The sequence below is a fragment of the Typha angustifolia genome, chromosome 8 (genome assembly GCF_048772165.1).
Source record: "Typha angustifolia cultivar Huaian chromosome 8, ASM4877216v1, whole genome shotgun sequence".
Classification (NCBI taxonomy): domain Eukaryota; kingdom Viridiplantae; phylum Streptophyta; class Magnoliopsida; order Poales; family Typhaceae; genus Typha; species Typha angustifolia.
Genome location: NC_133246.1, coordinates 12808916 through 12823411, shown reverse-complemented (window position 1 = coordinate 12823411; position 14496 = coordinate 12808916). Strand labels below are relative to the sequence as shown.

General features: G+C 39.8%; 3 protein-coding genes across 4 annotated transcripts; 1 reads left to right on the top strand and 2 right to left on the bottom strand.

Moving 5' to 3' along the window:
- Positions 1-334: 334 nt before the first annotated feature.
- LOC140765039 (uncharacterized) lies at positions 335-646 on the bottom strand. The gene has a single exon (XM_073103956.1). It carries the CDS (start codon positions 644-646, stop codon positions 335-337), a length of 312 nt encoding a protein of 103 aa, XP_072960057.1.
- Positions 647-4522: 3876 nt separating this feature from the next.
- Positions 4523-7372, top strand: LOC140765331 (pentatricopeptide repeat-containing protein At3g49170, chloroplastic). Its single transcript, XM_073104365.1, has one exon. The coding sequence runs from the start codon at positions 4656-4658 to the stop codon at positions 7029-7031; it is 2376 nt and encodes a 791-aa protein (XP_072960466.1). The 5' UTR covers positions 4523-4655; the 3' UTR covers positions 7032-7372.
- Positions 7373-9540: 2168 nt separating this feature from the next.
- LOC140765797 (protein phosphatase 2C 51-like) lies at positions 9541-13262 on the bottom strand. 2 transcript variants are annotated; one of them, XM_073105030.1, is made up of 3 exons: positions 12547-13262; positions 10952-11057; positions 9541-10233 (listed from the first exon to the last, which is right to left on the bottom strand). In XM_073105030.1, the coding sequence occupies exons 1-3, from the start codon at positions 13177-13179 to the stop codon at positions 9911-9913; spliced, it is 1062 nt and encodes a 353-aa protein (XP_072961131.1). In that variant the 5' UTR covers positions 13180-13262; the 3' UTR covers positions 9541-9910. The 2 variants fall into 2 exon arrangements, with proteins under 2 accessions (XP_072961131.1, XP_072961132.1); XM_073105031.1 differs by having other exon boundaries at positions 9541-10221.
- Between the last annotated feature and the right edge of the window lie 1234 nt (positions 13263-14496).

Here is a 14496-nt window from a genome sequence, read left to right as displayed (position 1 = left end):
TTTTTTGAAAGCCAATCCTAGTTATATAAGTCTACCTCAGAGAGCATACATGGAAAGTAGACCACCCTCCTGCTAAATCATGAAAAAGTGCTCAGAGAAGTATGACTAAGTTGCAAAGCCTAGCTCTTTTTACCTTTCTTAATTTCCTTTTTTCCCTTGACAGATTGCTAATCATAATATATATAAAGCCTTGCTCTAAGGGTCCTTGAAAATAGGATAAGAAAAGGGTGATAATAATTTACAAGTTTTTGATCTACATACCAGAAGGCACACCAATAGGAGATGACCAAGGAAAAAGAACTGGAGAAGATCTAAAAATAAATTACAAGAGTACTCAATCAAAATTCTGGACCTCACTGCCTTCCACTATGCTCTCTAAACTGGGCTTCCATCCCAAAGCCTTAGACTTGTCTCTATTCACCTCCTTCCCCATCTCCATTAACACATCTTCCAGCCTCCTCTCTCCTTTCTTCAGCTGCACCACCAGCCATTCCAGCTCCCCTCTCGTCAGCAAAATCTTAACCTTGAAGCCACCCTCCTTTGCAACAAGGTCATCACCACCTGATCCCTGCATTAATCTCTCCTCCGGCTGCTTCACCTTCTGCATCACTTGCCTTGCTGCAGATTTCTCCATGCAGTTGCCCATGCCCTCTGATGTGTATACTGTGCTACGTAATTGGCTATTGTCCCCAAGAGCATATGTGAGATGAGTAGTCAGTGGCTCAGAGGGGGGGAAAGGCGAAGAGGAAGGAGGGGGTCTCGTTCTCTTCTCTCACAAAGTTATAAGTAACATGGTAAGTGAGAAGATGAGGCATTTAAGAAGGCAACTTTGGGGGGCTTTCAAAGGTGACCACTGACATTAAATTAAGTTCCAGACCAAGAGCCACATGGTAGGGCCAAGACGTTGTTTTGTTTGGCTACTAACAGCAAACATACACCTTGATGAATCGATCACACCATTTCAGCTACCAAATTCCTAGCTTCGCCTCTTTGGACCCACACAGTTTGGGCTACGAAGTTCACCTTCTCATTTATCTCCCACACTCTATACGACGGTGTAGACGAAGAGAAGACGTCAAATAAAATGATTATTTAATGATTACTTTATCCTTTAACTCTTCCTTTTTTTCTTCTTTTTTTTTTCTTTTTTTTTTCTTTGATCATGTGACAGTGGAAGAAGTACTTAAATCTTGAATAGAAACGATGCTTGTGGAGCCACATCTGCTCCACAAGCTACAGGTGGGCAAACAAGATGTCCCAACATTGACATCAGCCATTCGAACTACTTGAAATTAATAGAACCACCATCTTAATACTATGCATTATTTATACAGTAGTACATCTGTGTAGGAGTATATATAGGGTTTAGTTCTACAGTACTAAATAAGAATAAAAAAAATGAGAAGATTATCATGTAATAATAACTTACACTTTCATGTGATCCGTGGTCCTGCTAGATAATATGATGTATTGCTCACCATACTATAATAGTAGAAAATAGAGAGTAAAAAAAGCAAACTAACACGTCCTAAACTAGAGTCTCCGAAAAAAAATATTAATGGGTGTTAAAACTTAAACTATCAGACAACAACAGACTAATAAAATCCGAAAGGAAAACATTGGATATTGTGGAGGAAAGAAAGGGAAGAAGAAGAAGAAGAAATTGAGAGATTATAAAGAAACAGGAAATCACGTCGAGTGCCGACAAGGTTAGACGTACAAGGAAGAACGATGGTTTGGAGGTAGCAGGCAAGCTGGAACAAACAAGTAGTTATACGCCAAAACTAGTCATTAATACTCCCACCTGCCCCTCACTATCCATCTCTAGGTGCCAAAGATTAATCTTCCCAATTGCTAACAGTACTACTCCACATCACTCACATCCTTTTCCAAACTTTTCTTATCTAAGACCGAGAGATTTTTTTTTTCTTTTCTTTTTTCTTTTTAGAGAAACAACGTTCATGATCAGAGCGGTCGGGTGTCGAACGGACGAAAATCCTATTACATTTTGATAGAATATTTAGTTGCTTTCCAAATCGTGGAAGTTGAAAACTGCACAAGGCCCACGTAGACCTGGAGGACCACTGTTAGAAAGACTTAGAAAGGTCACCGTGATCAATTAGGTGTGCTCAACCGATGGAATGTTTAGCCATCAATTGGTATTCGACAAGTTTGACAGTGAGGAGTCCCATTTGGGGATTTTATTGGTAATAGTAATTAGTGGGGAAGTCCAGTGACATTAGCATGAGATAAGGCTGACGATGGGATTAGGATAAGGAGGAAGCATTCACACATGGACACTTGCTTCATATACAACAAACATAGACACATATCGCTTAAATAAATTTGAAAGGTGTATGGATTTATATTTATAATAATGCAACGAAGGGAATAAGTGTAGTCACATGCATCACAGTAGGGCGAGTGTGTTATATTATTGAGGCAGGGCACTTTTTAAAAAATAAATTAATTAATATACATAATAGCACATATAAAGGAAATTTAATAGATGATTAGGGTTAATTATAGCACCAAAACGGGAGTCAAATGAGTCAAATTCTTAGTCCATAGCATCCATGTTAGGTTTCTCGGCAACATCAGTATATGGTTTATTTATTGCTCTTATGGACTCAGTCTCTCTCACATACTTAGCTCGATATATTTTTAAAGGTTTAGACCATGTATTTAAACTAAGTAAGTCAAAAGGCTTATATTTTAAATGATGATAGCTCTGGTAAGATTTAAACCACCCCTACTTTAATATTTGACACCGTCCAAGTTTGAATGCAGTCTGAGTTTGAGTTAAGTCTAAAAATATACGGTCTACATAATATAAAAAGAATAATAAGTAAATATTCATACAACGTATGAAAAATCACGATATAATCCAAGGGAACACATGAGCTAGATGAATAGGATTAATTCTTAACTTTTTAAAGTTACTTTAGAATTTTTTCAACCGAGTCTTATATATTTATATTTTAGGTATGCATGAACGATGAATTGAATAAGATTTATTTTCTTCTTACCTCTACCGTCCGAGTCTCCTCCCTCTTATCCCTAGTCGCACGACTCTCTACTTTTCCCTGGCTGGCTGGTTTACCATAGAGGCCAACAATTATTATTTACAACGTTTTTCTTAAGTTTTTCTTAAGTGTGGACGCATGGTCCTAATGAAGCCGAAAAGAATAACCAGACAAAAAAAATTGGAAGAAAAATTAATGGTGACAAAAGAGACGGGAAGTAGGTCTAAGTGAGATGATCAACAAAGTTGGATTCTTTTATAGATTATGTATATTATATATATATATATATTATAAACATCCAAACAAGTGTGGGAGAAGAGAGAGTACTCTATGGGAAGCATCACAAGATGATATGGTAGGGAACATATAGACAGTGATATATGAATTCATAAGATCCACAAGTTTGTCACAGGCTGGAGAAGACAGAAGAAGAAGAAGAAGAAGAAAGAAAGAAAGAAAGAAAGAAAGAAAGAAAGAAGTAGGGTATTGTGATAAAACGGACAAGTATCACGGGTCCTATCGAGCTAGGCTTCTATATGTTTGTCCTGTTAAGCCTGTGATGATGCATGCATGAACAAGAATGGCAGCTCCCAAGTCACCATCGCCGTGTAAATGACAATGGATTCGCCAAGAGATCATCGATCACTGAATACGTACAATAGCAAATAAGAGGTGTTCTTGCGAAAGAACGATCAGCCAAAGGGAATTGATGAGAAACAAGCGAGCTATGTAGGAAGTAGGGAGAGAGAGAGAGAGAGAGAGAGATCAGGTCAAGATTGTCGTGCCGGTGGCGCGGAGCGTGCGTAGCCAAGTCGCTGTGTTGTTGACACACTGAATAATCTTGACATAAATAAAAATAATTTAGAATCACTACTAACATTAATTTTTTATTAAAATATTTCCAACATATTATTATTATTATTAAAATAACTTCCCTTCTTTTTATGTTTAGAGTGTAAAATATTTATCAATAATTTTGTGTCACTATTTTGTTATACTAGGGCATAATATTGGATAGTTTTTAAACTATTTTTAATAATTTATGCAAGAATAATATAGTCTTTTTCAGATTGAATTTGTGTTTTAATATATCTGAAAGAGCACAATGATTTTGGTGGCAATAGTGTAACAATCCTTTTTTTTTTTCATCACTAAAAATTAGTGTAATATGTACAAATAGATTATAATCTCATTCTCGATTTACAACTAGTTATTATATGAAAACCGTATAATTTTCTTAATTTGAATCTGATCGAAAGCAATACAAGCCCGGCCCAATAACTTATTTGGGCTTTTTGGGTTTATTTGAATGTGCCTAAGATCAAATAAATACAAGCCCGGCCCAAGTTAGGAAATTGAACCAATTAGTTGTTACCGAACCAAAACTTAGCCTATAAAACCACGTATTGTCCCCAGAACTATTGGACAACAATGAATCCGACCTTATCCCTTCCCGCCAAATTCAAACTCCCTCTCCCTCCCTCCGCTTCCCACGCTTCCCGCCAGAAATCCACAACCCAAATCCCCCAGATCTCAACCAAACACCCTTCTCTCGAACCCCTCAAGCACCAACTCATCCGCCTCGCCGACCGCGGCCGCCTCGATGCTGCCTTCTCAACCCTTGAACTCATGTCCGCCCGCGGCGTCCCCGCCGACCTCGTCGTCTTCTCCGTCCTCCTCCGCTCCTGCATCCGCTCTAGGAACCTCCCTCTCGGCCGCCTTATCCACCGCCGCCTCCTCGACTCGGGCCTCGAGCTCGATAACGTCGTCTCCAACTCCCTCCTCGCCCTTTACTCTAAGTGCGGGGATTGGGAAACCACCGTCTCTCTGTTCGGAGAAATGGGTAACAGAAGAGACGTGGTTTCTTGGACCACCATGATCTCCTGCGCTGCTAAGAATGGTATGGAGGGAACAGCTGTGATGATGTTCTATGAAATGCTTGAGTTGGGGTTTAACCCAAATGAGTATAGCTTCTGTGCCGTGATTCAGGCATGCTCGAATGAAGATTATGTTTGGGTTGGGAGAGTGGTTCTTGGGTCTGTGATTAAGATGGGATTTTTTGGGGGAGATGTGTCTGTTGGGTGCGCTCTGATTGACATGTTTGCTAAGACCCGTGACTTGCTTTCTGCTCGTAAGGTGTTTGATAGTTTGCACGAGAGGAATGTGGTTACTTGGACTCTGATGATTACCAGGTACGGGCAGGAGGGACATGGAGTGGACGCGATTGATTTGTTTTCAGATATGAGACTTGATGGTTTTGAACCTGATCGGTTTACTATAAGCAGTGTGATTTCTTCGTGCACCGAGTTGGGATCGATTTGCTTGGGGCAGCAGTTGCATTCTTTGGCCATTCGAACTGGCTTGATTTCTGATGTCTGTGTTGGTTGTAGCCTTGTGGACATGTATGCCAAATGTGCGACAGGAGGATCGATGGATGAGTCCAGAAAAGTTTTCAATTGGATGCCTGAGCATAATGTCATGTCATGGACGGCAATTATGTCTGGCTATGCGCAATGTGATGGCCACGAAGAGGAAGCCACCAGGCTCTTCTGTGAGATGGTGGAGGAAGGAGTTCGTCCAAACCAGTTCACATACTCCAGCATTCTCAAGGCATGTGCTAATCTATCTGGCATTGATGTGGGTAAACAAGTTCATGGCCATGTCACCAAATCAGGTCTTGCATCTGTTAATTTCGTAGGGAACTCATTAGTCAGCATGTATGCACAATCAGGTAGGATGGATGATGCCCGGAGAGCTTTTGAGCTGCTATTTGAAAAGAATATGATTTCCTACAATGCAATCATTGATGGGTTTGTCAAGAGCTCTAATTCCGAAGAAGCCTTTGAACTCCATCAAATCGAGAGTATGGATATTGGATTCAGTGCTTTCACATTTGCTAGTCTTTTAAGTGCTGCTGCAAGTGTTGGGTTAATGACTAAGGGCCAACAATTGCATGCTCAGTTACTAAAGTCCGGTTTTGGATCTGATAAGTGCATAGGTAATTCTCTTGTTTCCATGTACTCTAGGTGTGGGAACTTAGAGGATGCATGCAAAGCCTTTTATGAGATGGATGATCCTAATGTGATCACATGGACTTCTATGATAACTGGTTTTGCTAAACATGGGTTTGCTGATCAAGCACTCAGATTGTTTCATAGCATGGTCTCAGCTGGTGCTAAGCCAAATGAGGTTACCTACATTGCTGTGCTATCTGCTTGCAGTCATGCTGGTCTAGTTAAAGAAGGCTTAGAGTATTTCAACTCCATGCAGAAAAGTCATGGAATTGTTCCAAGGATGGAGCATTATGCATGCATGGTTGATCTTCTAGCACGAGCAGGACATTTAGAAGGGGCTATCGAGTTCATTTATTTGATGCCTTTCAAGGCTGATGCCTTGGTATGGAGAACATTGCTAGGTGCTTGTAGAATTCATGGGAACATCAAATTTGGTGAGATAGCAGCTAAGAATATTTTGGAGCTTGAACCAAATGATCCAGCTGCCTATGTATTGCTCTCAAACTTGTATGCCAAGGCAGGCAAGTGGGACGATGTGGCAAAATTAAGGAGTGCCATGAAGGAAAGGAATTTGAGTAAAGAAGCTGGATTGAGTTGGATAGAGATAGAGAACAACATCCATGAATTCCATGTTGGAGATTCTTGTCATCCACGAGCTCAAGATATATATGAAGAGTTACATTTGTTGTTAGAGAAGATAAAGGCTATGGGATATGTGCCAGATACAAGTTGCGTACTTCATGATATAGATGATGAACTGAAGGAACAGTATCTGTTTCAGCACAGTGAGAAAATAGCAGTGGCTTTTGGAATCATATCTACTTCAGCTCCTAAACCTATAAGGATATTCAAAAACCTTCGGGTCTGCGGAGATTGTCACACTGCAATCAAGTACATTTCGAAAGCAACCGGACGGGAAATCATTGTAAGAGATACTAATAGGTTTCATTGGATTAGCAATGGAGAGTGTTCCTGTGGAGAATACTGGTGACATACATCTTCCTCGTTCATGGATCATGATCCTACCTTGTAATTCTGATTGTATAAGTTAATAAGGGCAGTTTTTTTGAGTTGTCGGATATGCAAAAGAAAATCCATTGCAGCTGACAACCAGGTCTTGCTTACAACATTCACTGAATATAGCACCATGAACATAATTTTGTAAACAAGTTGCATCTTCTTGAGGAATATCTATATGTATGCAAGTATAATTGTGCTAGAATCCCTTAATTGAATGTGTCGATGGGAAGCTAATCAGATACGAACATAATATAACACTAGGGCATCATCACTGTAATCATTTTGTTCTTCTAGATTGCCATTTGCCTGTGATTTCTATTTGTAAGTTTTCTCCACCTTTTTGTGACTGAAACACTACTTATACAGAAAGAGAAAAGGCAAGCCATCTTCGATATGGTTCATATGAACTTATGAAGTGAAGTGACATTCTCCAAGGATACTACTGATAGTGCATGTAACGCAAAACTGGATGTGTATATTAGACTGGAGAACAACACTCAACCATGGCTTCCTCAAGGATGACCCTTATGAATGAGCACTTTTAGGTGCAACATAAGAGGCTGAATTACACAGGAAGCAAAGTTGCACTTGCTATGGATTCCCTAGTGATGTCTTCTAGCATGTCATGTGTTAATCATATGCTTACCCTAGAGAGTGTAGGAGAAAGAAATTGCTTATTTGATACTATAAATGATGAGATTTGTGACAATGAATTTCACCATGCTTTTGATCAATTGCATGAAGATTTTTTGATTTCAAAATAAACGCAAAGGTCATACGTCTAGTGAAGGACAAGGAGAGCAACATTTGTAAACTTGATAGGCTAGATGGTCTTACTAAAGACTTGACTATCCAAAATACTTCTTTGAGCAAGCAACTGATTGTGCTCATTGGACCATAGAGTGTGATCAAACCATGGATGCCCAATATATATTTATTGCATCTATTCTCCATGAAATAATAATGCGTCAACTTCTTTCTCTAGCTATTGTAAAATCCTAGATGCAAACTGAAAAATACTAGAGATTTGTGGTATCTTGTTAAACAAAATGACTAAGTTTGTCTAAATTAAATTTGACATTTTGAGCTGAGATTTTAGAACTTCATACTTTTGCAATATTAAATCCTTGAAATTTGGACTGTTACATTTAATTGTAAAATGAGGTTATGGAATACTTTTGTGGATTTTATGAAATTTTTAGATGAAAAATGATATTAATGAGTCTTTGGATGACCACACTGACCAAATGATATGTTTTTCTCCTCCTTGATTAATGCACTTTGTCAATTTATGATAAAAAGTGTGAGATGAGAGTGATTTACTATGATTAAGTATTCATGTATAACATCATTTAATGTTTGTTATGGATATATTATATTTATTTTATAACTCACATGTATTTCAGATGGTATGTTTATGTATAAGTTTAGCATATTATCTTGATAACAAACAAAACTTTTGTTATACTCTATTAGGATGTGCAATGGCTATGGATAGATACCTTGTATTCTAGGATATTGAAATGGAAGATCAACTTTAGAGTAGAAAATTTCAGTTCTATGGTGTTAGCTTGTAAGATGAAACATATATGAAGTTCGGGTATAAAATTTCAGTGCAGTGATTAGAACCACTAAAGAATTCATATGACTAACTTTTATTGCAATGTGTTCGCAGATGGTTCAAACCATTTAAGAATGCCCATATGGATTCAATTTTTTTCTAATAACTTTGGGGAGTACTTCCTTGAGGCTATTAGGACTCTATTTGGAAGAGGTGTTTAAGAAGGTTTTAACCTAATCTAAGGTATTTAAAGCATCTTTTGGAGGCTATTCGAGATTACCTCGCGACTTTAGGCAGAACATGTTGATTTGCTATTATACTCATCGTATTTATATTAGATCTAAAAAAATTATATTTTATGTTACTGAGTTAGAAAAATTAACCCTAAGGGTCCTTGAGATTTGAAAACCGATTATAAGAAGCAATGCACCATGAGATCAAGCAAATAAGACCTTGCAAAATATAGTCGTAAGAATCAACAATTGGTCTGTAAATTTATCTTTTAACTGCTACAATTATTAGTGATCAGTTTCAATTTGAGTTTAGATTTGTAACCTTTTACTTAGATTGAGCTCTTTCAATGTAAAAATTTCTTCATGCCTACAATTATCTTTTCACATTTTATTTTCTGTATTTTATTATTAATATCCGTGTAGTAAATCCAATCTCCTAAGGTATTTATAACTTTTTCAATAGAGGCAAAGAAAATATTCCTTCTCAAATAAAATCTGTCAGTTCTCCCAATGATCACACTTACCTTCAAGTGCATCTCTGCAAATTTCTGATACATATCTTCAAGTACATATATGGACTATGGTACTCCTTATAACTCTCCATAACAAGATACTGATACACCACGGAAGAAAGAGCTTGATCCAAGAAAGTTTGTCATCAACTTGCACATTCTATATAACCAAGATTTACGAAATTGATATTAAACAACTTCGCAAAGCACTGTTACTAGAAAGCAAAGTTTTCTACATGAGAACCCTGCAACTTTACCATAACAGATTACTGAACCTTTCACAAATTGACCCAGGAACAGATTTGATCCAAAGCCACTCAGACCGGTAGAGAGACACACACTACACTGTAATTTTCAACCTTGACAACAACTGTTTACTGAACTTTTGACATATGAACAGCTTTCATTGCAAAGCTATTCAGTTGAGTTCACTACTAAACATAGACACAGACCCATTAACTTATAACATAACTTGCAACGCTATTTAACACACGAAACTGGAGATAATAATAAGAACCTTGAGAAGTAACAAGGGTTTAATGCCTTAGGCATTGTTGCCTGCTATGTTCTGGAGCTCAACCACCACAATGCTGATGTTGTCAAAGCTTCCTCTGGTCAGGGCGAGTTTGCCCAAGACAGCTGCTGCCTCATTAGCGGTACGGCCATTCACGAGCTTCGGTAGCCTCTTGCTTGCAGTTCCATTGAGGCACTGCCTCACAACTCTGCATGCTGTCTCATTGGTCACAACATCCCATAATCCATCACTTGCCAGTATGAGAAACTCATCCCGCTCGTTTCGACTGATCACAGTAGTCTCAGGGTCAGCAGTCACATATGGTTTGAGATATAAGTCCCCTGCAGAGCGTCCTTTTGTTAAGAAAAGAACTGAATTTAATGTAATGCCTTGTTGTCGATGTAAGAATGTACATGACATTTTTCAACTTTGAGCAACATTTCACAAATATGACCAAATCGTCACCCATAGTTGACGAGATCACTGAGTTGAAAAGTTATTCAGGATCATCACATCATATAAGTCCATATTAAGTAATTAACAACTATCATATTGCTAAATCAGTCATATAATGGCAATGCAAATTAATATTTAACAAGGGGCAAGCATTTGAAACAAAAAAGAAAGCATGTGTGCATGAAAAAATTAACCTTAAGGTTGCACAAATAGTGATGCAGCATATAAAAATATTGAAGAACTTGCATGCGGCCTTCAAGCCACATACTCTTTAGTCAAAATATTTTATCAAGTTTTATTTTACTCCACATATATTTAGATATTTTATCATAAAGAACACTAGTATGTTAGATAATTGCACATATGCTGAGGTATTCCAACAGAAAACTAATCTAGTTTATATGGTTGTTTTCCTTCCTGTTTCATTCAAAATGATGTAAACTTCAGAGGAAAGCAGTTCTTTGCTCTGGAAAATAATTATTTGGAACAAACTGCTAAAAGAAACACAAATGACTTTAATAAAATGAAACCATATTCATGATTGAAGTTAAGCAATAATAATAATTATAATCTATTTGACTTCCACTAAGTTCACTTCTGTAGCGTTAGACATACCAAAGGCTCTAGAAGTTGCGAGAACTCCAAAGACACGATAACCATTCCATTCAAATACTTGTCCTCCAGCAGCTTCCACTCTTGCAGTCTCATCTGGACGGTCAGGCTAGGCAGAAAACTATAAAGGTCACTTCTAACTATCCATGCAGTAAATCAAAAGAAAAATCAACTCAGAGAACTTATGGTAATACAATCGAGCTCCTAACTCCCAGGCATAAGTTAATTTCTTATCCATTTGGGCCAATCTGACAAATTATCAGAGACAATGCTGGTTCAATGCATGCAAGCATGATGACATATACACTCTGTACCACAAGCTGAGACACTTGACATGGAAGTGATTATTTTAGCAACATATTTATGTGTAAATCACCAATAAACATGTAGGAATTCAATTTTTACTTTTACCAAATGTAAGTGAAGTTTATCTATTATTCGAATTACTCCAAGAACCTACGATAACAAGCGATAGAGAAGTCAGTCAGAGAATAACATCAAAAAGAAGATTGCCATTGTACACAGCAGCTCATTTATCATCTAATTCAACATAGTACCTTTCAACACTGATAACTGTATATTGTTTGCTTGAATCTTTCATGCAATGCCATCTAAATGAAGACTGTGTTACATATGCTACTGACTTTTAAATGTTTCAAAGTTAATATATTCTGTATTTATATGTTCTTTTTCTCAAACTTCAATGTTCTACCATATGTAGATGAGTAATAGCAATAAATGCTATTCTTTACATTGCTTTTCAATTATTATGTTGGTTAGATACCAAATTTTTACTCATTACTACATAGGAATGTATACGTTCATCACAAGTCATGCATATGTTCAACAATGCTTGACATCTGATTGGTTTGCAGATAACGGTAAATGATCGTATACGACAACAGCCAATAATTGTACGCGACAAAAGGAAATCAGCAAAAGAACATAACAATAAGTAATCATCAGAGCCCCTCAGACAGGATCAGCGATTGTTGGGCAACTTAACGACAAACTGAACGAATCGACCAAAAAAAATCTAAGAATGCATAATGATCAACATTTCGATACGACAAATGAGGAAGTTACCACATTTCCAAATTTCATTGTTCAGCTAGATTCGATGCAATTTAATTTTCAACGACCAAACCGGCCTATGGTAACCTACTCTGTCATGCTTACTGTTTATATCTCGAATGATCCTAAATCCCACCTTGATGTTCTTACAAGAATTCTTACTTCTAACGTAATCCTTTTAACAATTTACACCTAAAATCTAGAACGTTATCGATGAAGTCAACCACATATGAAACTTTAACCCGTGATGCACCAAACTAAGGAATTGTAATCTTTTGCTAGGCTCTCTGTTTCTATATATATATATATATAGCAACTTCAAGAACAAGACTTATACTTCAAATCCTTGCTATGCAAAGTATTTCAGGAATAAGAAAACTGGAGCTGGCTCCACTTCTACTTCTAGCTTCATCTGTGAGCATCAAGAAAACAGTTACGATGATATATTTTGATTCAACTAACAATGTGGAATGCTAATCACTCTTAACTATGATTAGGCTATAAGTGGCAAAAGGTATTTATACCTTGTGATCGTTGGAGAGGGGCACGGCGACGCCGCCGCGCGAGAGCACCGCCCTCGAGTCGCCGCAGTTCCCAACCACGATCCACTTGGCCCCGACAGCCGCCACGATGGCGGTGGTTCCTACCAGCCCGACTCTAGGCCCCGCCGCCCCGGCAGCCACCTCGGCGTCCACCCTAGTGAAGCTCGTCATCATCGCCCTCTTCCACATCCCCACCTCCCCGCCGGCCCCGCCCGAAGGGAAGTGCCGCGCCTCCTCTGCCATCTCCTCGGCCAGGACCACGTGGATCCTCCCGCGGCACAGCTCGGCCACGTGGATTCCCCCGTGGCCGTCGTAGACCGCGAAGAAGTCGTAGTCCCGGAAGAAGCGGGGCGCCACCGCGACGCAGTCCTCCATCTTGCGGCGTCCTCCGATGAGGGACACGACGCCGTAGGACCCGTACGGGGACGTCGGAAGAGGCAGAGGCTGAGGCAGAGGAGGAGGAGTAGGCAGAGGCAGAGGCGGAGACGGCAGCGGCGGTGCATCGCCGGAGGTGGAGCCCTCACCCTCGCGCCTGACACGCTTGGTGGGGTCGGACTCACCATGGGCCCCAGAGCGGAGGATGATTCGGAGCCGTTTTTTAGTTTGGCCCTCCATACTGGTGGAATCTATCACTTTCGAGGTCCGGTCGCACTTTCTTGGGCCCCCCCTCTCTCCCTCCAACTCCAATAGCGGCTGCTATTTATGGGCAGGGCCAGGAGGGGACTTTGGCGTATTGGCATCAAGTGATGGCTATGTGCCGAGCGTAGGAAGGACGAATCGACGCGTTGTAGAGAAGTGGGACGTAGTAGCCGTCGGATGACGAGTGGTGGCGCCAAATGTTCCAGGACTGACGCTGGGGATGGGATCCCATGCACCCCGGAGTGCACGAGCTTTAGCCTAACCAACTTTACCACGCTCAAAGTTTTCACGAAAAGCTTTCGCATTTTTGGCATTTTTCTTACCATCCATGTATTGCGCCTCGATATCCTACAAAAGCTGTTATCTAGGTTGACACGAAAAGAATAAAAGCCTTTGTGTACATTAATAAATGTAACAGATAGAGAGAGTTACCATAAATTGGAGAGAGAAACTAGAGAAACTATTAATTGTAAGAAATTCCTCGGAAAAAACGCCCTCCTTGTTTGCACTCGAAACGAAGGTTTTTTTTTTTTTAATTCCAAAAGAAGAATTACAATTATTATTATTTTCTTGTAATATAATTTGTGAGCTCGTATATCGACGTAGTAGAACTAAGAAGCCACTACTACCTTCCATTCATCTTTCAGTAAATTTGACAATATATCCTCTATCTGTAAAGAATTTGCAAGCGGAAGAAATGAACGGAGAGGAAAGTTTGAACTTTGACCACCCTCCTGGCTGTAGATTAATTCCTAGGGACTGGGTTCTATCCGATCGCAGTCCGTGGTGCGTGCGCGAGAAGGGCCGTACCATAGTGGACTATCACATCTTAGTCGTCGATATCTGAGAGCGACACGTGTGCGATAGATTATGTGGCCGTCGGCCCTACGTGGCGCAGGCGATGCGGCGAGTGGAATTTGTCCTATTCAGGTCAGGCGCAGCGCGCAAGGGCTGCTCTCCTATGCGGAGCGCATCGCCGACCGTCGGATGGCGAGCGAGCGGTCGGTGATGGATGACGGCAGCGGAAGTCGCGGGCGTCGCTTACGAGGCACACGCGGCTGCTGCTGGGCCAGCTGTGTAACTACCGGTATCCGTTACGACATTTCTTGCTCATTAAATCGCAGGAGCTACGCGACAAGGTATCGGTTGGACGTGTCACGTGACTTCGGTGGCTCGGAGCGGAGGCCAGTAGCACGCACGCGACGCGTGGGGTTTGGGAGAGGAGAGTATAGGAGATGAGAGGAGAGGAGAGGGGGAGAGTTATTATTATTATTTCTTTGTCTTATAAGACGA